General features: G+C 48.9%; 1 protein-coding gene across 1 annotated transcript in view; it reads left to right on the forward strand.

Moving 5' to 3' along the window:
• The window catches only part of LOC119441354 (histone-lysine N-trimethyltransferase SMYD5), a 102,588-nt gene that overhangs the window by 6,952 nt on the left and 69,043 nt on the right, over nt 1–26,593 (forward strand). Inside the window, exon 2 of the mRNA XM_037705967.2 lies at nt 8,706–8,957. Coding sequence (XP_037561895.1) covers nt 8,706–8,957 — 252 coding nt within the window. The remainder of the gene's footprint in view (nt 1–8,705; nt 8,958–26,593) is intronic.

The raw sequence follows: 26,593 nt of genomic DNA on the forward strand, positions 1-26,593 counted from the left end.
CTGCCCTCCGATTTAATTTTCTTAAAATTAACAAGATTTTCCGCAGTTGGGGAGTCGCGTAGCAACCCCCACGCTTTGTTCTGTTTCCTACGAGCGTTCCGACATTCCTCATTCCACAATGGGACACGGCGTTTGCAGGTCGCACCATTCATTTCTGGTATACATTCAGTAGCGGCATTGATTATGAAAGATGCAAGATACTCAACTGCTGCATCAATTCCCAGCAAAGATATGTCAGGCCACGAGATACCACTTGTAAGACTTTTGAATTTCTCCCAATCTGCCATATCCAACTTCCAGCGGGGTGCCTGTGGTAGAGGTTCCTTTTGTAGTGGTGATCTCAGCAGTATCGGGAAGTGGTCACTCCCGTAAGGATTTTTTATAACTTCCCATTTAAGTTCAGCAAATATAGACGGGGAAGCTACACTGAGATCAATGGAAGAAAAAGTTTTGTTTGAGAGATTGTAGTAGGTGGGTTCCTTCTTATTCAGGAGACACGCACCAGAGGAGAAAAGAAATTGTTCAATTAGGCGTCCTCGTGCATCAATACGTGTGTCGCCCCACAAGCTGCTGTGTGCATTGAAATCGCCAAGAACGAGGTAGGGTTCTGGTAATTCATCTATAAATGACTGAAATTCATGCTTGTGTAAATAATGGTGTGGGGGTATGTAGAGTGAGCAAATGGTTATGAGCTTACCTAGAAGTACAGCACGAACGGCTACCGCCTCAAGTGCCGTTGAGGCGGTAGCCTGCCACATCACCACCAGATGATGTGGCAGAATCCTCGCGATCTCTTCGGAAAACAATATTCTGATGTAGGAAGTTGGTGTTTCTGGAGTTGAGGTGCGTTTCTTGAACACACAGCACCTTTGGATTAAATTTATTGATAAGTTCTTGGATGTCATCTAGGTTGTGGATTAGTCCCCTAACATTCCATTGCATTATTGTGTTCATGTTGGAGGAAAATAAAAGGTGCTGTGTGTCTCAAAAGGGAGGAGAGTGACTTTACTTTACAGGGCCTTTGTTAGGCCCTGTAATTGGTGTTTTGTCTTTTTTGGAGCGGTCGAGAGAACCTCGCCGCTCCTTCGATGCTACCTGCACCGTTTGGCTTGGACTGGTGTCCATAGCCTCTTGCGAGGCACTGGACACCCGCTCCAGAGAGCGATGTGTGCGTCGCGTAGACTTCATCTCGAGCGACGAAGTCTTTGTCCCCACCGGGCCGGAGGTCGAAAGGACCCCTGTGGCCTCTGCGGTGCCCTGGCTGCTGCCGGAGCTTGTAGATGCCACTGGTGTGGAGACTTTGAGAGATGGCAGGGCAGCGTTGGCTGCTCCCACCGTAGGGGCGGATGGCGTTGACCTCGGCACGCTAGGCGTGGTCCGGGCTGCCGCCAGAAGCCGTTGTGGTGCCGCCCCCCGTTGCACCACTTCGGCGAAGGATGTTTTCAGTGACAATAATGATGAGATCCGTTGTCGAGCTTCACGGAATGTTATATTCTCCTTAACTTTTACTGTAATTATTTCCTTTTCTTTCTTCCAGGCTGGACAAGCTCTGGAGTATGCAGGGTGACTGCCGTCGCAGTTCGCACAATGTAGCTCATCATTATTGCAGTCGTCAGCAGAGTGAGCGGTTGTGCCGCACTTTGCGCAAATAAGCTGCCCTCTGCAGCTCTGGGATGCGTGACCAAATCTCTGACATTTGAAGCAACGTCGCGGGTTTGGAATATAAGCTCGAACATGAAGTTTTACATAGCCGGTTTCGAGAGTCTCAGGTAAAGTAGTTGAGTTGAAAGTGAGTATTAAGTGCTTTGTTGGGATTTCGATGTCATTCCGCCTGATTTTGATGCGCTGCACGTGGATTACGCCTTGGTCCTTCCATCCATCCAGGAGTTCTTCTTCATTCAATGTCATTAAGTCTTCATCTGATACCACGCCTTTCACTGTGTTCATAGTTCGATGTGCGCTCACAGAAACAGGTATGTTACCAAAAGCTACGAGGTGTGCGAGTTTGTTGTGTTGTTCCTTGTCTTTGAGTTCGAGGAGCAAATCTCCACTTGACATCTTTGTTACCTTATAACCAGCTCCAATGGTCTCTTTTAGGCACTTGGCCACAAGAAATGGGGAAATTGCTCTAGCTTTCGTAGATGACTGCTCACAGTGAAGGACGTGGAATTTGGGGAAAGTTTCTTTGTTTTTGGGCCAGAATAGCGAGGTTGCGTCGGTGCGTACCCTTTTCGAGGCACGATCGGTAGAAAAGGGGTTTGAGGATCCCATGGAAATAAGTGATTTATTCGGCAACGGCGTCTGCCACCCACCACGGAGCCCAACAAGGGGACGTGGCAGAACATATAAACAAGTCTGCACAGCGCCAGCAGTATGCCGTTACTATAACCCAATATGGTATACCCAAGGTAGGACAGCCACACCAGGTTAACCCTTGCCGCCAAGAAAAGTGGAAGTGAATAGAAAAGATGAGAAGACAGGAAAGATGAAAAGCGGGAGAAAAAGACGAAGATTGAAGAGGAGGACAGGAAAAGGCAACTACCGATTTCCCCCGGGTGGGTCAGTCCGGGGGTGCCGTCTACGTGAAGCCGAGGCCAAAGGGGTGTGTTGCCTCTGCCGAGGGGCCTTAAAGGTCCAAACACCCGGCTTCGGCTCAACCCCCAGGATCCCCTTTTCCCCGGACACGGCTAAGCCACGCACGGTTAAACGCGGGAGGGTCCGACCCTCATGTGCTCGGGTCCGTGGTGTCGCAACACACCAAACGCCTGCTGACGCAGACGCCCCTGCGGGGAAGTTCCGGTTCAGGTTCAATTCCAAGATGGCAGAAAAATAACTGTTCGGTTTTGCTTTGGTTCGAGACCTTGGCTGTAACACATTCGTGGCCATGTAGAGCGTACATGAGTTGGGTGCGCACTTGGCCATTGCCGTTGTTGGGCCTCGCTCATTGTCCTCGTGAATGGGCTGGGCTTAATCTCACGTTTTACTGTCCACGATGTGGTGGGGATGACGGATCCTCGCTTTTGTCCGAAATTAACCTCAAGTGACGAGAGGTGGTGGGGGGGGGTCATACCATGAATTGAAACCATTCTCTTAGCAGTTGCGTTTTTGTGCACCACATGTGCTCTTTGTGGGATCACTCTGTGCGCATCTGTGGGTGTATGTGCTGTTCATGTATTTGTGTGATTACTGCGTATACCACAGCTATCCAATAGCACCTTGTTTTTTCCTTCCTTTATGATTGAAACACACAAGCGGAGATGTGCGTGGCTGATAGTACTATTAGCGCAACCAACTTGGAATGTTCAGCTGTTCAGTTCAAGTGATGGGTTCGAGAATGTATCTGCCAGTTCAGTATGTTCAGCCACAGTTTTATGCATACTTGTCTTGCCACACCGTCGCTACAGCTGTTTGTGCCGTGTGGTATTGTCCAAAGTCATTCCTTACGTGCCATTCCTCATTGTTACACCATCATCGTGTTATAGTGGTCGTCTTGGAGGTTAACAAAAAAGCCTGAGAACGTGGTCGTCTTGGAGGTTAACAAAAAAGCCTGAGAACAAGTCAAGGAACCCACAAAGAGCGATGGAACTAAAGATGTTATGCCTACCATTAAGAGACAGCAAGAGAGTGGTGTGGATCAGAGAGCACACGGGGATAGCCGATATTCTAGCTGACATTAAGAAAAAGAAATGGAGCTGGGCATGCCATGTAATGCATAGGGTAGATAAACGGCGGACCATTGGAGTTACAGAATGGGTGCCAAGAGAAGGGAAGCACAGTCGAGGACAGCAGAAAACTAGGTGGGGTGATGAAGTGAGGAAATTTGCAGGTCCAAGTGATGAAGTTAGGAAATTTACAGGTCCAAGTTAGAATCAGCTGACGCAAGACAGGGGTAATTGGAGATCACTGGGAGAGTATAAATTAGGCTGATGATGATGATAGTAGCAGAAACGGAGAGAAAAAAAAGAAGAGCACCTAACAAGGACACACTTATGCTGTACAGGTCAAAACAGAAAAGTGAGTTGATTGTACATATCGTAAGGCTGTCTATCCTATGCCTCGTATTGTCGATGCTTTGGATACCTTACAAAGTGCCGAATACTTTTCGAGCCTCAACTTGCGTTCTGGCTATTGGTAGATCCTGATGCATGAGCCTGACAAAGAAAAGATGGCGTTTGTGATACTTGATGGCCTTTTCGAATTCATTGTAATGCCTTTTGGTCTGTGAAATGTGCCAGCCACATTTGAACGAATGATCGATACCATACTGCGCGGCCTAAAATGGAAAACCTGCCTTTGTTACCTGGACGACATTGTCATCTTTTTGTCCAGCTTTTCCCAGCACCTAGAATGTTTAGATGGCGTTCTCACGTGTCTTGCCAAGGCCGGTACCAGCTCAATACTAAGAAGTGTTGATTTGCGAGCCGCAGCATCAAAGTATTAGGTCATATCGTCAGCAAGCACGGCATTGAGCCAGATCCCAACACTGTCGCTGCTGTACTGCATTTCCCAAAACCAACCACATCTAAAGACCTTCGCAGATTTCTCGGATTAGTGTCATACTTTTGCCGCTTTTTCCGTGACTTTGCGACTATCGGAGCTCCTCTTCATAAACTGCTGACCACGAACACACCCTTTACCTGGATGGATGAATGTGAAGCCGCCTTTCAGACCCTCAAGCGATGCCTCACGCCAGGACCAGTGCTTCGTCACTTTGATCCCATAGCCTCTACTATCCTACACACTGACGCAAGTGGGCATGGAATCGGTGCGGTCCTGCTGCAGCGGAACCACGCGTCTGAAGAGCAAGTCGTGGCCTACGCGAGTTGTACTCTTTCTCCTGCGGAGCGAAATTATACCATAACTGAACAAGAGTGTCTTGCCATCGTATGGTCCATACAGATGTTTTGCCTCTATCTATATGGCTGCCATTTCACCATTGTGACTGACCATCATGCTCTGTGTTGGTTGTCTTGCCTGAAGAATTTGTCCGGGTGCCTTGGCCGTTGGATGCTGCGTTTACAGGAGTATGACTACACTGTCACATAGGTCTGGCAGACAACATCAAGATGCTGATGCTTTGTCTCGCTGCCCACTGTCGCCAAATGCCCAAGTCTCACCTTTCATCGATTCGGCACTGCCCAGCCAACCAACCAAGACGATGGCCCCGGTACGGTTCGTAACCTCAGTAGGCATTATATTGTCACGTAGTAGTGACGCTGAAGAAAACAGTCGTAAAACTGTGTACAACGAAACTGGTTGTTTATTGGGCGAACCTGTGCCCACAAAAGCAAGGTACACTCAAAGCACAGCGATAGCGGCGAACACAGTCGGCGATCGTCGAAAATCTGATCAGCGGCGAAACGCGTCGGCTTTTATACCTGAGTCATCGAAGGTTCTAGATTAATCCCTGATGCCCGCGTGTCTTCCAGAAAGTTCTAGACAATTCGCGTCAGTCATGCAATCAGATAACATAAGCGTCGGTGAAAACAGGCAATGGAAAGAAGCATCGATAACGTTCTAGAAACTTCCGATACAGGCGCGTCCTGCGCCGAGCGATAACGTTTAACATTTGTTAGCCGGTGGAAAGCGGCCACCGGTGAAAGATAAACATTATACGTGTCAATATCATCAGGAGACGTCGTCTCCCTCCAACGTGCAGATACATACTGCTGCACAATTATCAACCGGCTCACTGGCTTATCCCGTCCTCCCAACAGCCGGTTAGGACGACACCTTGCACGGTTTAAACTTCATGATGGATCATTATTTCAGCAAGTTTACTACTCTACATGTCACCGATGGGTCCCCGTCGTCCCTCGCTCACTTCGACTGCAAGTTTTACAAGCATTTCACGATGACGCAACGGCTGGCCACTTGAGATTTTACAAAACTACGACTGCATTAAGACTCGCTGTTTTTCGACTAGCCTGTCCACTAGTGTTGCCAAGTACGTCGGTTCATGTGCGTCATGCCAACATCGAAAACGTTCGACCTCTCTTTCTGCCGGCCCTTTACAATCATTGCCGTGCCCGTCAGTTCCCTTCAAAGTTCTGGGTATCGACTCATACGGACCCATTGCGCCACAGCGCGCTTCGTGTTCTTCTAAGTGACCGTGGCGAGACATTTATTTCTCGTGTTCTTGCTGGCATCCTGCAGGCCTCAAACACCATCCATAAGACCACCTCAGCATATCATCCCCAAACCAATGATCTTACCGAGCGTTTCCATCGAACTCTGTCTGACGTGATCTCCATGTATGTTAAACCCGACCACAAAAACTGGGACACTATACTTCCTTTCGTCACGTTTGCTTATAACACTGCCGTTCAACGCACAACAAACTACAGCCCCTTTTTCCTCGTGTACGACTGTGCACCGTCTTTTGTTTTGCACACCACTTTTCTCTCTATGCCTTCTGTTCCATCTGAATCTCTACCAGAGGAGTTCCCATCCCAATTTTCATTCTCATATTCATACCCATCCTCATATTTGTCATCATCGTTTGTCGGGTTGGTGCTCGCTGGCTGTCTCGCGCTGCGTTGAAATACAAGGGCTCTGCCTTTGTACTGGGCGTCGTCTTACAATGCATGTGATTGTTGTCCACGTGAGAGGAGTGGCAGTACTAAACAAAATTGTGAAAGGCACTGGTATTAGCACTATTACACAGCGATAAAGGTACATCATGTCAAAAGCCTTCTCCAAACTTCTCAAAATATTTTGCTCCAGTGTTGTCATATTCAAAGCGACCCTCCAACGACAATATACTGTGCGCACATATACTTGCAGAACTTGTCTTTTAGAGTATGTAGTTGCTTACATTGACACAATATTTTTCTGGTGTTCTGGACTGTGTTTCTTACATGTTAGTAGTGTAATTAGTGTGTCTTCAATCTTGGTTACCTTGTGCTGTTCTCGGTGACCAAATGTTGGGAAGGAGCTCAGAGTACATTGAAAAAATGCTAACATTGTTGCAGTGCACTTGTAAGAGGACACAATAGTGGGTAAGTTAGCACTGATTCATGGGTGAAGCTGACAGTGTGGCAAAGATGAAGGCAAGCGACACAACACAAGTGCTTGTGTTGTTAATGAGAAGCAAATGAACTGAGGGGTTCGATTTTTTATTTTTTTAGCCACATCCACATGAAGCCAAAAAAAGCATTGGGGAAATTACCTGTTGTTTCAATTGAAATGTAGATATGATAAGGTAAAGGGAAATGAAAGTGGATGAAAAAAAGAATTGCCGCTAGGGCGGGAGTCAAACCCACATTTTCCACAGCACGTGGGATGCTCTACCAATAGAGCTACGGCAATGGCTGTTTTTCCATTCACTTTCTCGCTGTTTGTGTGTGTGTATAAGATTTGAGTGCAGGCAAACTGGCCAATGTTTGTTTGGTCTTGCCTTCGTCATCGCCCACTGTTAGTTTTAACCAGTAACCTAGAACATTGGTATATAGCCAATGTAAATGGTGTTGCAGATTTAACTCCAAGCCATTGTGAGTCTAATATATTACACCTGCCTTGTTTTGTACATTTTGTCTAAGAATCTAAGAGAAAGGAACCCTCCATACTGCTTACTGAAAATGCAAAGTTCACAGTGTAGAACATGAGAATCACGCGTGAGCATCTGTGTTGCCATAGTTGCCATTGTGCTTCCATGCTGCAAATGTTGCAGTCTTGTACCAGTGAGCCCATACTAGCTATGTTGATGTGCATTGCTGGGCACTCTATACATATTAGCGCAACAATAAAAGGTGACACACAAGGAAGGAGAGGACAGGCACTAATCCCCATATTCTCAAATGATCCTCGACTCAATGCTCCTCTACTCCACCGGGTTGAACACAGTGCTGCTGCTCGACTAAAACAGACACTACGCTTCTGGATAATTGCCGTAGGATGTCAGTGAAGCACAGTGATGAATTTTTGTTGAGGGGCAGTGCTGTGATCCACTTTATTGAGTCTAGGAGGGCTGTTGAGTGGAGGAATGTTCTAGAATATTGGGGTAAGTCTCTATTTGGTAATATTTCGTAATCTCTCCTTGTATCCAACATTGTCTTGTGCTGCTCTAATATGTTTGAGGTATAGTGTACTGACCTCTTGTAATTCAGATAACATTTGAAGAACATTTAGCGTTGAGAGCCGGGTGCACATTTGGGCTAGTTAGTTTGATGTAATTAAACTAACAGCATGAAAATATAACTTGGACACAAGTTTAATTCCTTCTGTTCTCTTGTGTCCAAGTTCAACCTTGAAGCAGTTAGTTTGTAACTTACTGCTGTTTTGTTCTCATGCAGATCTTGTGGCATGGTTGCATTTATGCATCCTAATTGCACAATAAAACACTTGGCATCATTGTTTGTTAGGTTTGTCAGCACTTTTAGCTGCTCACAGGCATCAAAACCAGTTCATGTCTTTGCAGCAGTGGACTTCTGAGGTGACAGTCTGTGCATGTACCAGTGGTTATCTTTTTTCTTTTTCTTTTTTTCTAGAGATGAACTAGGCAACCAAATATTGTGAGTGCTTTATTAAACAAGGTGGACCAAACCTTCCAACTTTGTTTCAAAATGTGAGGGAAAATGAAACAGCAGTAAGCAGCAAAATTTGTTTTAATGTTGTTCCAATAAAACACAGGTAGCTACGCAGCAACAAAGCCTTAATCTTAATGAGTGCTTGTTGTGAATGCACTGGATCTTGCTACTTTCCAGGCGAGGGAGCGGCTCTTTGCGGTCAGGCGCATTGTGGAGGGTGAGGCCGTCCTGACGGAGCTTCCCGTGACCTCCTGCCAGCTGGCCTGGAATCGAGCGTGCAAGTATGCGGCCTGCGACCTCTGCATGCGGCCCCTGGAGACGGCTGAGGCAAATGCACAGCGCCTGGCAGCCAAGCCTCAGCTTAGGTTGCTGCAGCCAGGTTGTTGCACAACACGTGTCCAAGAACACACTGCCTGCCCCGGATGCCAGGTTTGTGTGAACGTGGTTGAGTACAGCTTGCATGCCTCTGTCTTGCCAGATTTATTTGTTTCGTTTATTTACTTGTTTCTTTACATATAATACCCTAAAGGTCCAAATAGTGTTACTTAGGGGTGTAGGGGGAATGACAATGGTTTTGTGAATAAGGTGCTTATAATACCGTCCATAAAACAGCAACACAGTGATACAACAGGAGTACTAATATTTAGTTAGCCTCTGACAAGCATTACTGTAAAGGACATGCAATTTTCTTTGAAATTTTGCTGACAGAACTTAGCAAGCGCTTCTAATCAAATTCAGCCTACCATTTGTTGCTTCTCTTCTACCTTTCCTCCACTTCGTGCCTCACATACAGCATAGTGCTTTCCTCTTCACTGCTACTTTCTGTCTTGAAAAGCTGTCATTTGTCCGAGTGCAGCATTAGTGCCACATACCAAACCCTTCCAGGCTTCTTCATCGGAACCTGAAGAAAAATTCTACTTGGTGAACCTGGTAGTTGAACCTGGCACTGCATACCTATCAGCACAGTACAGTAGAATACACATTGCTACAGCAGGGCACCCTGCTGCTGGAATCAGCGTTACCTGTCTGATTTACCACATGGTCATGACATTTAAACATTGACACAACTCTTGTTACCAGGGTTTCTGCGCAAGTTTCCATAGTTGGAACGTACTATGATTAACACAGCTCTAAATACAAAGTACCATGGAGTTTCTTTATTGCTTTGATTCAAAGCCACAATCAGTGAAAGATGAACTGTGAATATCACTACTGGCATGGGAAGTCTGCACTGATGCCAATCCAGTGGTCATGGAATCGTTGCCATTTTGTGCCAGCATCCGCGAGAGCACGACCGTGGGATTGCATGCACAAGTCACTTACTTTCTCCAGTCAAGCAGAATTGTTTCAACACCGTGCGGGAGGCTCTTGCACTTGTCTGGGCAATAGCGAAATCTCACGCTTGTTTATACAACCGTTCATTTACAGTTTTCACACTCTCCTGGCTTTCGTTCCTGAAGGACCCCACTGCTTGGTCGCTGTGCGCTATGCCTTCGACAATGCTTGTGAGCCCATCCCTTTGACCCTCCCCATACTTCAGCAGTTTTCGTTCTCTCACTCTCTGCTTTCACTAACCTTAACACTGAGCAACACCGTGACTCCAGCTTATGCAATGTTATGGGCAAGCCTGCCTCTGCAACATGCAACACCTCCCTTCTCATGTTCTTCTTTCAGGACAGCACTTTATATCAACGCAGCACACACCCCAATTGAGTCTAAGTGAATATGTCAGCTAGTTGGTTGAACATCTTGAACTAGGAGACGGCTCAAAAGACGAGGACACAGAAGAGGCATGCAACAACCACATGTAGCGCTGCCTATCAACTGACTTTATTGAGACGAAGGACGTAGATTTTCTATTTTTGATTTCTTTCGCAATCTTTTGTGCGACAGAAGCGAGCATGTGATGCAGGTCACTAGGCTAGTTGGTGCCGGGTACCTGTGACACGTGCTCGTTTCTGTTGCTGAAAAGATTGTGAAAGAAATAAAAAATAGAAAGTCTACCAAACGAGGGAAAAACAATGGTGAAAAACAAAAGCAGTTTCGCAATACTTTACTTGTATACAGTGGAATCTCGTTAAACCGTACCTGACGGGGACGCGAAGAAAGTACGTGCTAAGCGGCACTACGGCTTACCCGAAAGTAATAAATATGCACTTACCTGCCTGTGGAATGAAACGCGTTTCGCAAGAAAACCAAAAAACTTCTTTATTTTGCGGAAACAGGGCGCAAAAAATCCGTCACTTTCGTTTGCCGCTTCGGCGGCCTCGCAGCGACAACTGAAGTCTCGAAGCCGTCCAATTGGAAGGCCAATGTGTCCATTAACCCTCTCTTTTTGGCGAACAGCCGCATCACATCTAGAGCTCGCGCTGCTTCTCCAACGGACGGACACGGCACATCTTCCAGCTCGGCGTTGTCGTCGTCCTCACCATCGCTTGCGCTGCATAATTTGGTACTAAGCGAGTTTACAATGTCACTGTCGGTAAAATCTTCACAATTTTCGACGTCATTATCGACGTCGCAAAATGACGAAAACGGCACTCTGTCGCCGCCACCTTGTCGATCCAAAACTTCTGCAAGCAGCGCCTCGCAGTCGCTGTCGTCAGCCGCTTCTTCATCGGCATCCACTTTGCTTGGATTGATTTCTTGGGCGGACACCGCGGGCACAATGAACTGTGCACGCGCGAAACAGTTCTTTATAGTTGCGGCTGTTACTTGCTGCCACGAATACGCCAGCAAATGTATCGCGCCCAGCATGTCGATGCTGTAAGTTTTCCCACTTTCCATTGCAAGAAGCATCCTGCGCAGCATGTTTTTTCGATACAAATGTTTAACAGACCGAATTATTCCTTGGTCCAAGGGCTGTGAAAGTGCGGTTGTGTTTGCTGCCAGGAACTCCAGCTTCACGGCAGAAAGGTTCTCAAGTTCTACGTGAGCCGGTGCATTATCTATGACCATAACAATTTTTATTCCGAGGGCGGTAAAGCGACGGTCCACTAGGCGCACGTACTCTTCAAACAGCTTCGAGGTCATCCAGGCTTTAGTGTTGTTACGATAGAACACGCCTGACGGAAGTCGGCCACCCTTAAAGCATCTCGGCTTCGCTGCCTTGCCGATAACGAGGAGCGGCAGCTTTTCAGTCCCTGCCATGTTGGCTGCAAATGCGACCGATAGTCTCTCCTTCGCTTGCTTTCCGCCTGTGCAGGTTTCCCCTTTAAAAGCTAGCGTTCTGTTCGGCAACATCTTAAAAAAAAGTGCCGATTCGTCCATGTTAAATATATCTTCTGGGGAATAGTCTCGCAATATATGTTGCAGCTTGCCGCTGGCCCAGTCCTCCGCGCCGCTTTTGTCTGCTGCTGCACGTTCACCGGAAACAACCTTTGTTGTTAAGTTGTACCGCGTCTTGAACCTAGCGAGCCAGCCACTGCTGCAAACAAAGCTGTCGTGACCCATCTGTGTGGCGAAGCACAACGCCTTTTCGGTAAGAAGGGGTCCGGTCACAGGCAAATTTTTTGCCCTTGCATTTTTTAGCCAACGCACCAAAGCCTCCTCGACGTCTGGGTAACTCGAGCCCCTTAAACGGCAACGCTTGAGGTTGGACGGTGCACCATTAAGCACCTTCTCTCGCGCTGCCCAAATGCCACAAACAGTACTCAGTGGCAGGCCTTTCTCCCGTGCCAACACGGACTTCTTTGCTCCACGTTGAATGTCGTTGATTATATCCAGCTTTTCTTTGATGCTCATCACGCGATGCTTCACTTGCCTGTTCGACATTGTGCGGTCCTGTCACAATCACACTGCGTCCGCAGATCACTGTCGCGAAGTTCGGGCAGTCCTGTCACGATCATGCCGCGTCCTCAAGTCGTCGCGAAGTTCAGCACACGTGCGGTACGGCTGGCGAACAAAACAACTGCGCACATGTGCGCACGTCCACGGCTGCTCCGACTGCTCTCGCCGGCAACGGCGTCACGCGAGATCTCGCGAGAGCACTCGCAGACGACGGGATCTCGCTAGGTCGCTCCGCTGAGGCCTCCAAGATTACTACTCCGAGATTGTGGGCAGCGCGGCGCGGCTCGGAGGCTAGGCATCGCAATGGCCACGGAGATCCGTGCGTATGCATGCAACGCGTAGCTCGCGCTTAGCGCGCTGCGTGCAGAATCGGTTGGCCGAAGGTGCGCGAGACTGCAACGGAGTATGATGGGTATTCGACGAGTGAATACTACGCATTAACCGACAGGTACCCGATGTACCGCTACGGCTAAAGCGGGTACCAAACGCATTAAATTAAAGGGTAGCCGAGTCGGGGATTCGTCTCAACTACATTTAATAAGAAACTACGGCTTAAGCGGGTACGGTTTAACGAGGTTCCACTGTACCTTATGTAACAGAGTCAACAACTTAACTAAGCATGGTTTCACTTGCACTAAGAAACACCAGTCACCATTTGCTCCATGTATTGCAAATGTGGTGCACCGCATCCCTTTGACATGCGGGAAAGCGTATCTTGGCCAGATCGGCCGTTGTTTCAATGAGAGGCTTCGTGAGCATCATTACGATGTAACTACAGCTGTCAGTGGCCATCTAGGTGTTCACTGTAAGCAGTGTGAATGCCGCCCTGAGTTTGAAAAATGTGACGTGTTAGCCAAAACCAGGAACCACATGACACGCAAAATCATCGAGGCCCACAGAATTGCAGTGTTGAACGAAAAATGTGTGAGCGCGCTATCTGTTTTACTATCTGACAAAGAAATTGCGTATTGGCTAACCTGTCAAGAGACCTGCTTTCGCCATGTGCACACAGCATCATGTAAGGGTGACCATCTAGTATCTTTAGATTCTTTTATGTTTTTGTATGACATGGACAATACACTCTAGCATATTTATATGTACGTCCTTCGTCTCAATGAAGTCAGTTGCTAGTCAGTGCTATGTGTGGTTGTTTTGTGCTTCTTCTGCGTCCTCGTCTTTTGCAGTGTTTGCTGAAGTAGTTCACCCCAATGGACCTGAGATGCTGCTTGTCATTCCCCAGCAACTGAGTGCAACCATACTTTCTCAGCTACATGATGTACCAACTGCTGGTCACCTTGAAGTATCTTGTATGCACTACAGTGTTCGGTGCTTCTTTTCGCTGAATTTATACTGATCACTATAGGGTGCTACTTGACTTCTTGCAACTTATATAACACCATCAGGAGCCCTCTTTACTTCCAGCTTGTCAATTTCAACCTCTTATGTGCCTTCAGAACGGCTCTCTTGTGCTGGTGTGTAACACCTCTGACCTTCCCTGCATCTGACTTCATGCTACCAATTATACAGCTTGATCTGGGATCACCAGAGCTTTTATTCATGACCTCCTGCATAACAGATGTCGCTGAGTTCCTTTTGCAAGGCATCATTTTTCACCACGACGCTTCTTGTCAACCTTTTACCGACTGGGGCCGCTATTTCATCTCCAGAGTTTCAGACAACCTAGTCTGTTCCTGTGCCACCAAACGCACGCTTACAATTATGTACCATCTGCAGACAGAGTGATACTGCTGAGTAGCTTAATTGAACCACTATAAACATGTTCTCAATGCATGTTTCTGATAGCAATTGTGACTGGGACGACGCACTCCTCTTTGCTATATTTTCATACAATTCCCCTTGCAATGATGTTGCAGATTACTCGTCATTTTATCTGCTGTACAGCTGCGATCCTGTATTATTACCTTTTGGTACTACCTTGCCCATCTCTCAAGATTGCCGGTCTGAGTATGCCCCTAATATCATCGCCCAAACGAAACAGGCATGTCTACTTGCTTACCATCGCCTCTGTGCTTCCCAGAAAGAGCAGAAGTGCATTTATGACAGTCGTCACTGTGATGCTATCTTCCCGATGACCTTGTCTATTGATGGCCTCCGTTCTGCCGCGTCATTCGCTCAGAACTATACTACTCCGATCCGAGTCCTCCGCCAAATGACCGACGTAACCTATGAGATCTAGCCATGCCTACCACACAGCCCATCGAGACTTCCTTTGACATTTATGTTGGCCGCCTATAGCACTAGCAGTCTTTCCCCATCTACAGTGCACCTGGACTGCGCTTCCATGCTGGGAGGACATACAGTAAAACCTCGATAATTCGAACTCGGTTAATTCGAAATTTCGGTTAATTCTAAGAATTTGAGCGGTCCCGTCATTCTCAATGCTAATTCTACCGGATAATTTGAATGGCCCGCGCGGCTCTATTCGGATAATTCGAAGTTTCCGGCTAGTAGCAACGTGCGGCGGTTAGGTTAGGGCGCTCCGTACAGTCGCCAACCGATTTTCCGAGCTCGTGGGGACTGAAAAATAGTCCGGAAAACTCGTTCGGTCGAAAAAAAAGGTCATTAGTGCGGCTTAAAAAAAAATCTTTAATAGTGCCCTGCCTCATACTACGCTTGGAGAGGATCGACTTGCTTGGATTTGCGCAGCAATGACGTCGTCTCCGTGTACAGTCGACACGAACGCCACCGCGTTGGCGATCTCCGCCAACGGAGTTCGCCATGGAGATCCAAGAAACGAGCTTCGCACCGCTTAGCTCTCACGAAGGCACAGGAGTTAGCGCCGATCACTGAGACATGGGTCTCCGAGACACCTGCTCGGTGTACACGCCACGTTCAAAATAGCAACCGAAACTTGAGGAAAAAAAAACACTGAATTAACTCGCGTGGTGTCAGCGCGCACGAGCGAGCGCGGCCGCCGCAGCCCACAGCGAGCGAAGGTTCGTGCGGTCTATCGCTGCGAGCGGCGAGAGCACAGCCCATACGAAAGGTCAGAGCCGTCTGGAGATCGCTTTCAAGATACGCTGCGCGCGAGAAACCGCTCCGGCGCTAAGTACGCAGTTGTTAGAAGAGTAGAAGTCGCCCGAGGGAGGAAGTCGCCTCCGCCGTGCGTTCGCTCTCCATGAAAGCGCGCTTCCCCCGCGCGCTGTCACTCGCACATACGGCGGGCGCGCGGCGATGATATTATCGCCCTTGGACTTTGTATGGATCCTCAGGGCGGCGACGCCGACGGCGAAAATCCGCTTGAAGTGTCCATATAATTGCTGTCGCAATAAAAAAAAAAAAAAAATCCCACAATAAATAGTTACAACGATGGCATGGCCTCCGAGACTGGAGGATTGCGCGAGCTCTCTATTGATAGCGCGCGTTCTAATCTTGGAGGCTATACAGCGAGTCACTGGAATTCAAGCCAGTGCAAAATCCAACATGGCGGCCTCCAAGATTGGGTAGCGCGGCTAGGAAAGAGCGATTTAGTCCGCAAAATCGAACTTTGGGGTCTCAATTCGTCCGAAAAATTGGGTGCGAAAATGCATGAACTCAATGGGAACCCTGATGGTGCATTTTTGAAGTCCGGAATATCCAGCAAGTCCAAATTTTTGGAGTCAAGCACCACCACGCCCGCTTTCGCGGCAGTTATCGATTCCGTAAACATCGTCCGCAACTTTGTTGAGTGCAGTGCGGGTGATATTTGTATGCTACGTTTTTTGAGCCAGCTGGAGAGCATGGCACTAGGGGCGGCGAACCAGCGCGCCAAGTAATCCCGCATCGGTGATTATTACTTTGAGTAATTTTTCTCGGACATGGAAAATAAAGGTGATTTCTTTTTGCGGCAAGTTCTTGCTTGTTTTCTTTTTTTTTATTCATTTCGGTTAATTCGAAAATCCGCTTAATTCGAAGAATTTTCGCGGTCCGGCGACCTTCGAATTATCGAGGTTTTACTGTATGTTGCTGTACTCTGCACAACATTAAAGGGGCCCTGAAACACTTCTATCTAATCCTAGAATAGCCTCACTGCTATCAAAGTACGTCATCCCACGAAAAAAGTGGAGTTAGCGCACCAATACCCTGCTTTCTGTATTCGTCTCCGCCATTGTGCTACAAGCTACGCAGCAGAGAAGCCAAGAGGGCAAAGCCCGGGCCAGAAGTTGAGTGTCGCGTTAGTAAAAGGGCTCGTCGCAGCACCCCGTGGCGGCCGTGGTAGACTATGCTACACAGCACGCTGCTGTCATCTCGGAGGCTATGCGCAGCAGATGCAGCTACGTGCAGTGCAAAGATTAAATGATTTTTCTCACTTTTTGATATCGCAGACATATATATTTTTTTCAGTTACTTAACCAAAAATTAGCAATCATGTATACAGAGGATGTTCTCGCGATCACAAGATCAGCCAATCGATTGCTGATCAGCCAACCGATTGCTGATTAGCTGATCACAAGATCAGCCAATCAGCAATCAGTTGGCGAACTGCTTTCGATCAGCTCTCAATGACATTGCGGATGCGAGAGCACGCGTCTGTCCACTGCTTTTGACACGAGATTGTGTATTCATCACTGTATGCAGTTCAATAATATTTGGCTCGCATGTTCAAAGGAGCCTCATCAACAGATCAGCAACATTTTTTTTACTATGGTGAAAAAGGGTTTCATGGCCTCTTTAAATAAAGAGAGCATGAGCTTGGTGCTGAAGAAGACAGTAGGTGCTTGGCTGCTGTGTGTTTGTCCTCTGCATAACTTGTAAATATATTACCAGTTTTCTTCCTCCTAGTGCAGCATTATTTCAGATATGACTATTCTCTTTAGAATACTGTTCATAGTTTCTGCATTTCTTGCATTTTCCTGTGCTAGTTTGTTTTTACACAACTCACGTGTTGTTTGTTAGGTTTGTCAGCACCTTTAGCTGCTCACGGGCATCAGAACCAGTTCTGATGAGAACAAATAACCAGGCTTATTGATAGCGATTCTGATGTTTCTTCTCTTCAGAGTGACTTGGATAGCATTTCATCTTGGTATGCCAAATGTAAAATGTCACTTAACGTTTCTAAATGTTTAAACATCACCTTTACAAGAAAACATTCATATAAGTCATGTGAGTACAAACTAAATGGCGTTACCCTATGCAGGGTTAGCAAATGCAAATACTTAGGTGTTTTGTTTACTTCAGATTTAGGATGGAACAGGCATGTACAGGAGATTAGAAGAAAGGCGGCACGGGCAAGTTGGGCTTCCTACATCGAAATTTTGGCCAATTACCTAGTACACTGAAAGAACGACTATATTTTACCCACCTACGTACCGTACTTGAGTACGCGTGTGTTTATTGGGACCCTTATACTGGTGAGTTAGTTAATTTACTTGAAAAAATCCAGAGTAGGGCAGTCCGATTTGTATTGGGAAATTACAACAAAAACCTCAGTATCACATCACTAAAAGCAAGGGTAAACTTCAGTGGCAGGATTTAAAGAACAGAAGAAAAAAACCTTAGACTTAAATTTTTTCTTAATATATATTATTCTAAAACAGGCATTTACAGAGAAAAGTATATTAGGCCACCATCGTATATTTCACGCAGAAGGGGCCACAACTTGAAACTTTACGAACTTCCTTTTAAAGGTGATGCCTTGCGATACTTATTTTTTTGTCGAACCACGAGGGACTGGAACGTTCTTCCGTCAAATATTGTAGGTATTGAATCTAATGATGAATTTTACCACGCTTTGTGTGTTTAAATTGAAAAACAATTTTTGTCGCGATTTGTATACCCCCCTGCTGTAATGCCTGCAAACGCGATGCAGGTACAAAATAAATAAATAAATTTTCCCCCACGCCTACCCGCCGCTCACCATCTCCATGTCGTCGCTCGCTTTCTCCGATGCGTCGCCGTGCCGGACCCACTGAGCAGGAAAACTGATGGCCGCAGTTCCCGAGGCACGAACTGCATCTACGTCGAAATGCTCAAGTCCTCGTCCCTCTCCAGCCAACGTAATTGAAGTGTATGTCGAAGGAGTCGCTGTCCTGGCACTTGTCGATACAGGAGCCGCAGTGTCTGTAATTTCCGCCAAACTCTGTCGCATACTAAAAAAACTTCTGACGCCTTTATCCGACCTCTCCCTTCGAACCATGACCGCTCAAAACATTATGCCTCTCGCTGCCTGTACTGCGCGAGTCTTCATTCAAGGAGTTCTGTATACCGTCGAATTCGTCGTGCTGCCCTCGTGTTCCCATGACATTATATTAGGCTGGGACTTCCTTGCAACTAACAACGTCGTTATTGACTGTTGCCACGCCGAACTTGAACTTTCTGCACTTCACGATTTTGAGAAAATCGAGAACTGCCCTTCTAGTGATAAACTGTTTGTGTCCGAAGACAATGCCTTTCCTCCGTGCTCTTCCCTGCTTGTCCCTGTATCGTGCACCGCTATTTCTGAAGGCACTGTTCTCTTTACGCCCTCTAAAGTTTTCTTTCGCCGCAAATGTCCTCCGCGGCCCTTTGCTCTCCTTACTCTTCGCAGTGGCGCCACGAAGATGCTCGTCGACAATCCCACGGCGTGCCGTTTACCTTTATTTCATGGCGAATGCCTAGGCCTTGTTCAGCCGGTCGACACCTTTTGCATCTTTGATGCTCCTGCGGCTTCTGCTCCTACGGACCTTAGTGCACTTTCTTGTGACCCCGCGGTTGATCAGGCTCTCCTCGACGCTTTCAACCGCTCCATCGACGATGAAACGTCATCTTCACAAAGAAGCCAGCTGCTCACTCTGCTGCAGAAGTTCCGTGCCTCTTTTGACAGCCCTGCTTCCGGTTTGGGTTGCACATCAACCGTTTTTCACCAGATAGATACCGGCAGTCATGCACCTCTACGGCAATGCCCTTATCGGGTTTCCGCCTCGGAGCGCCGTGTAATTGATGACCAGGTTGATGACATGCTCAAGCGCGGCGTTGGACAGCCTTCGAGCAGTCCCTGGGCATCTCCGGTCGTTCTTGTTAAGAAAAAGGATGGCTCTATTCGGTTCTGCGTCGATTACCAACGTCTCAACAAGATAACGCGCAAGGACATTTACCCGTTACCGCGCATCGACGACGCCCTCGACTGTTTTCAGGGAGCAGAGTTCTTTTTTTCGCTGGATTTACGTTCCGGATACTGGCAAGTCCCTATGGCACCATCTGATCGACATAAAACAGCATTTGTGACACCTGACGGATTATATGAATTTACCGTGATGCTTTCGGCCTGTGTAACGCTCCAGCCACTTTTGAGAGGATGATGGATAATATTTTACGCGGTTTCAAATAGAACACATATCTCTGCTACCTGGACGACATCGTTGTCTTTTCCGCTGATTTCCATACACATCTCAGCCGTCTCGAGCACGTTCTGAAATGTCTCACTGATGTGGGACTTCAACTCAACTTAAAAAAATGTCGTTTTGGTGCCCGAAAGCTCACCATTCTTGGCCATGTTGTCTCGCGAGACGGCATTCTTCCGGACCCAGCCAAGCTCCGCACCGTCGCTGACTTTCCAAAACCGACGAAGTTAAAGGAGCTTCGAAGTTTCGTTGGTTTATGCTCGTATTTCCGACGTTTCATTCGAAATTTCGCATCTATAAGTGCACCCCTGACAGACCTTCTAAGCGGCGACAACGAACTTTCAGCTTGGTCACCCGCCTGCGATGACGCCTTCACGAAATTACGCCGCCTGCTAACCTCACCACCTATACTCCGTCACTTCGACCTTGCCACCCCCACCGAGGTCCACACCGATGCCAGCGGTGTCGGACTCGGTGCCGTACTCGCGCAACGGAAGGCGGGGTTCGATGAATATGTCGTCGCCTACGCGAGCCGAACTCTGACAAAAGCCGAGGCTAATTACTCGGTTACAGAGAAAGAGTGTTTAGCCATTATTTGGGCCCTGGGGAAATTCCACCCTTATTTGTAGGGTCACACTTTCGACGTCATCACTGACCACCATGCCCTTTGTTGGCTGTCCACCCTCAAGGACCCATCTGGCCGACTTGCTCGCTGGGCCCTTAAACTACAGGAGTACGACATCCGTGTTCTTTACCGTTCTGGCCGCAAGCACACGGACGCTGACGCCCTTTCTCGCTCACCGGTCGCAGCTGACAACGCTTGCCTATCTGCCCTTGAGCCCGCACTTACATCACATGCACTGCACAACATGCCGTCGGAGCAGCGCAAGGATCCCTGGATCAGTGCTCTCATCACCATCCTTTCTGATCCATCCACCTCTTCACCATCTCGCGCTCTTCGCCGCCAGGCTACCCACTTCTGCATTCGCGATGGCCTTCTTTATAGTCGTAATTACCTTTCTGACGGACGCAAGTGGCTTCTTGTGATACCCCGACATCTCCGTGACCTTATCTGCGACGCTTTCCACGCGGACCCGCAGTGCGCGCATGCCGGCCTCTTCAAGACCTACGCTCGACTACGCCTCCGATTTTATTGGCGCGGCATGTATAACTACATGCGAAAGTTCGTTCGCTCCTGTACTCAGTGCCAACGCCGTAAATTACCTCCCGGACAAGTATACCCGTCACAAACCCTTCCTTGCCCTAGTCGTCCCTTTGATCGTGTTGGTATTGACATATACGGACCGCTACCATCCACTCCAGCAGGGAACCGCTGGATTATTGTTGCCGTGGATCACTTAACCCGTTATGCTGAAACCGCCGCTCTGCCGACTGCCACCGCCCGCGACGTTGCATCGTTTCTGCTACACCATTTCGTTCTGCACCACGGTGCCCCTCGCGAACTTCTGAGCGATAGAGGCCGAGCCTTTCTTGCCGATGCTTTGAAGGCACTACTCGACGAATGCCGAATCATTCACCGCACAAGTACAGCGTACCATCCGCAAACTAACGACATGACAGAACGCTTCAACTGTACTCTTGGTGATATGCTATCAATGTACGTCGCCTCTGATCATTCAAATTGGGACCAAGTTCTCCCTTTCATGACGTATGCGTACAATACTGCGGCCCAAGCAACTACTGGATTTTCTCCATACTTTCTCCTATATGGCCGAGAACCATCTAATACGTTCGATACAATTCTTCATATCGACCTGATGCGTCCGAAAGTACTGCGCTGTCTGAAGCTGCTCGACATGCTGAGGAATGCCGCCAGCTTGCCCGCTCTTTTTCCACCGAGGACCAGTGGCAGCAGCAATCCCGTCAACCTGCCGACTGTTCCGCACCAACATTTTCCCCTGGCTCTCTGGTCTGGCTTCGGGTACCCGCTCCCACACCCGGCCTCTCCGCAAAACTTGTCGCGAAATACCTCGGACCCTACCGCGTTCTGGAACAAACGTCCTCCGTCAATTACCTCATGGAGCCCCTCAAGCCACCGACAGACCTGCGCAATCGCGGCCGCGAACTTGTCCACGTCTGTCGCATTCAGCCGTACTATGACCCAATAGTAGTGTCTTCGCCTTAAGCCGCCAGGATGGCGCCTTTTTCGGCGGAGGGTGATTGTAAAAAAGAAGAGTTACCTGTGCCTCAGCAGCATCGCCACCGGCATGAGCTCGTGGTTGCTGTCCTTGGCCGAACACTTGTGAGTGCTACTCGTTTGCCTGCATCCGTTGCCAATAAACCTCTTAGCAAAATAAATAAATAAACTATGTTGATATGTCTTATTCTGGTTTATGCCCCCCACAATGATGCCTATTGGTGCTGCAGGTTTTCACTAAATTAAAAAATAATAATAAAGCTAGGTCTACTATCATTTTAATGCTGTTTCAGCAGTTACTCATAAACTTTGATTGCAGGTCCCCCTACAACTTTGTGCTCTCGGACCTCACTCTTTATTTTTATGATGTTTTCTGCTGTGAATCTGACAAACTTAATATTCTATCTATTGTCACGCAGTAGTGACGCTGAAGTAAACAGTAGTAAAACTGTGTATGACGAAACTGGTTGTTTATTGGGCGAACCTGTGCCCGCAAAAGCAAGCTACACTCGAAGCACAACGAAAGCGGCGAACACAGTCGGCGGTCGTCGAAATCTGATCAGCGGCGAGACGCGTCGGCTTTTATACCTGAGTCATCGGAGGTTCCAGATTAATCCCTGATGCCCGCGTGTCTTCCAGAAAGTTCTAGACAATTCGCGTCAGTCACACAATCAGATAACATAAGCGTCGGTGAAAACAGGCAACGAAAAGAAGCATCGATAACGTTCTAGAAACTTCCGATACAGGCGCGTCCTGCGCTGAGCGATAACGTTTAACATTTGTTAGCCAGTGGAAAGCGGCCACCGGTGAAAGTTAAACATGTATATGTGTCAATACCCTCCCCTTAAAGAGCATCGTCCCGATCCTACAAACACGAAAGCGAAAACAAAACCACGCGTACAGAAAGGGACAACAATAACAAAGCAACAAAGGACCTAAGTTCGTCAGCGGGCGTAGAAAGGCTTAAGACGCACCACGTGGATGACTTCAGGTCGTGCGCGGCGCCGCTGTGATTGCGAAATACCGTCTGGCACGACCTCATAGTCCAGTGCGCCAATACGTTGGATGATCTTATATGGTCCAAAATACAGCGTAAGAGTTTCTCGCTAAGTCCTCGTCGGCGTATTGGAGTCCAGACCCAAACACAGTCTCCGGGCTGGTACTCGACGTAGCGTCGTCGAAGATTGTAGTGTCGGCTGTCGGTTCTCTGCTGGTTCTTGATGCGCAGGCGGGCGAGCTGTCGACTTTCTTCGGCACGCTGCAAATAGGTGGCAACGTCGAGATTTTCTTCGTCGGAGACATCCGGTAGCATGGCGTCAAGCGTCGTTGCCGGTTTCCTTCCGTAGACCAGGTTGAACGGTGCCATGTGCGTCGTTTCTTGCATGGCCGTGTTGTATGCGAAGGTCACGTACGGAATTGTGGCGTCCCACGTCTTGTGTTCGACGTCGACGTACATTGCCAGCATGTCGGCGATGGTCTTATTTAGGCGCTCGGTGAGGCCATTCGTCTGCGGGTGGTAGGCGGTGGTCCGGCGATGGCTTGTCTGGCTGTAGCGCAGGATGGCTTGAGTTAGTTCAGCCGTGAAGGCTGTACCTCTGTCGGTGATGAGGACTTCTGGGGCACCGTGGCGCAGGAGGATGTTCTCAACGAAGAATCGGGCTACCTCGGCTGCACTACCTTTGGGCAAGGCTTTTGTTTCGGCGTAGCGTGTGAGGTAGTCCGTAGCTACGACGATCCATTTATTCCCGGACGTCGACGTCGGAAAAGGCCCCTGTAAGTCCATCCCGATCTGCTGGAACAGTCGGCGAGGTGGCTCGATCGGCTGTAGAAGTCCGGCTGGCCTTGTCCGTGGTGTTTTGCGTCGCTGACAGTCTCGGCATGTTCTTACGTAATGGGCGACATCGGCAGAGAGGCGAGGCCAGTAGTATTTTTCTTGTATCCTCGCGAGCGTGCGGGAAAAACCGAGGTGTCCAGCCGTTGGGTCGTCATGGAGAGCTTGCAGAACCTCTGGACGCAATGCTGAGGGTACCACGAGGAGGTAGTTGGCTCAGAGGGGCGAGAAGTTCGTCTTTAGGAGAATGTCGTTTTGCAAGAAAAACGACGCCAATCCTCGCCTGAACACCTTCGGCACAATGACGGTCTTGCCTTCCAGGTAGTCTACAAGGCTCCTTAGTTCGGGGTCGGCTCGCTGTTGTTCGGCGAATTCGTCGGCACTGATGGGTCCGAAGAAAGTGTCGTCATCCTGGTCGTCTTGTGGTGGCGGTTCTACGGGGGCGCGAGACAAGCAGTCGGCGTCAGAGTGCTTTCGCCCGGACTTGTAAACGATGGTGATGTCGAATGCTTGAAGTCTAAGACTCCATCGTGCGAGGCGACCTGAAGGATCCTTCAAGTTAGCTAGCCAACACAAGGCGTGGTGGTCGCTCACAACCTTAAAGGGCCTGCCATAGAGGTAGGGACGAAACTTTGATGTAGCCCAGATGATGGCGAGGCACTCCTTTTCTGTTGTGGAATAATTTGCTTCCGCCTTCGATAGCGACCGGCTAGTGTAACTTACAACCCTTTCTAGTCCGTCAGTCCTCTGCACAAGAACGGCGCCGAGTCCTACGCTGCTTGCGTCGGTGTGGACTTCGGTATCGGCGTTTTCGTCGAAATGCGCAAGTATTGGCGGCGATTGCAGGCGTCGCTTCAGTTCTTCAAATGCTTCGACTTGCGGCGTCTCCCACTTGAACTCGACGTCGGCCTTCGTGAGGTACGTCAGTGGCTCGGCGATCCGTGAAAATTCCTTGACGAAGCGCCTGTAATAGGCGCACAGCCCAAGAAATCTACGCACTGCTTTCTTGTCGGCCGGCGGAGGAAAGTTGGAGATGGCTGCAGTTTTCTGAGGGTCGGGGTGCACTCCAGACTTGTTGATGACGTGGCCCAAGAACAAGAGCTCCTCATATGCGAAGCGGCACTTTTCTGGCTTTAACGTGAGTCCGGAGGTTTTGATTGCTTGAAGAACATTTCAAGGCGCCGCAGGTGTTCTTCGAAGCTTGAGGCAAACACAACGACGTCGTCCAAATAGACGAGGCAAGTCTGCCACTTCAAGCCTGCCAGTACTGTATCCATGACGCGTTGGAAAGTCGAAGGTGCCGAGCAAAGACCAAACGGCATGACCTTGAACTCGAACAGTCCGTCTGGTGTTATAAAGGCAGTCTTCTCCCGGTCCCTCTCGTCAACTTCGATTTGCCAGTAGCCGGTTTTGAGGTCCATCGACGAAAAATACTTTGCGTTGTAGAGTCGATCCAAGGCGTCGTCAATCCGTGGGAGGGGTTATACGTCCTTTTTCGTGATCTTGTTGAGGCGATGATAATCGACGCAGAAACGTAGGGTTCCATCCTTCTTCTTCACTAATACCACGGGGGACGCCCACGGACTCTTGGACGGCTGGATGATGTCGTCGCGTAGCATTTCGTCGACTTGTGGCCTTATGGCTTCGCGTTCGCGCGCCGAAACTCTGTACGGGCTCTGACAGAGTGGGCGGACATTTTCGTCGGTTATGATGCGGTGCTTGGTGACAGGGGTTTGTCGAACTTTTGACGACGACGAGAAGCAGTCCTTGTATTGCAGGAGCAGAGCGTTTTGTTGTTCTTTCTTATTCCTGGGAAGGTTCTGATTGACGTCGAAAGTTGGTTCAGGTATTATAGTCGTTGCAGGTGCACTGGAATCCGTGAAGGCGAAAGCACTGCTGGCTTGTACTATTTCGTCGATGTAGGCGACCGTGGTGCCTTTATTAATGTGCTTGTATTCGGGGCTGAAGTTCGTGAGCATCACCCTTGCTTTCCCTGCACGCAGCTCAGCTATGCCTCTAGCGACGCAAATTTCGCGGTTGAGCAGTAAATGATGATCGCCCTCGATGACGCCCTCCATGTCTGTAGGCACTTCGGTACCGACGGAAATCATTACGCTGGAGCGAGGCGGAACGGTGACTTGTTCTTCAAGCACATTCAAGGCATGGTAACTTGATTGTATCCGGTGGTATCGTATTGTGCGTTGAAAGCGTTATCGACTTGGACCTTAAGTCGATGACTGCACCGTGTTGATTTAGAAAGTCCATGCCTAGGATGACATCCCTGGAGCAGTGCTGCAGGATTACGAAGCTCGCCGGGTAAGTGCGGTTGTTTACTGTGACTCGCGCTGTGCAGATTCCAGTCCGCGTTATTAGGTGGCCTCCCGCTGTCCGGATATCGGGTCCTTGCCAGGCTGTTTTCACCTTCTTCAACTTGGCGGCAAACAGGCCACTGAAGACGGAATAGTCGGCTCCAGTGTCGACGAGAGCGGTGACGTTACGGCCATCGATGAGCACGTCTAGATCGGTAGACCGGCGTCTGGCGTTGCGGTTAATTCGTGGCGTCGGATCACGCTGCGTCGGCTTGCTCTGCTGCTGCTACGTCGCGTCGGAAGGTCTTCTTTCTGCGGCGAAGTGCTGTCAAGGCTGTTGCTAGGCGGCATGCTAATATCTCGTCGTGATGATGCGCGAATCGTCGTCGGCGGCGGAGGATCTTCGGCATTGCGTCGTACAGCAACCGCACCTCCATCGGTTGCTGTCTTTAGTTTCCCGGGTAAGGGCTGGAAGATCGGCCCCGGGTGGGACCGGTGCACCTACGGCGATGCGGCGACATGTAGCGGCCTGGTGACGGCGAGCGTGAGGGTCGTCGGAGTTGGCACTGGGCTCCGGCGAGGTAGTCGGCGATGTCGCGCGGTCGTTCACCCCGCATTGGACGCGGCGCGTTGATGGCGAACCCTCGTAGGCCCATATC

Source organism: Dermacentor silvarum, chromosome 2 (genome assembly GCF_013339745.2).
Source record: "Dermacentor silvarum isolate Dsil-2018 chromosome 2, BIME_Dsil_1.4, whole genome shotgun sequence".
NCBI classification, from domain to species: domain Eukaryota; kingdom Metazoa; phylum Arthropoda; class Arachnida; order Ixodida; family Ixodidae; genus Dermacentor; species Dermacentor silvarum.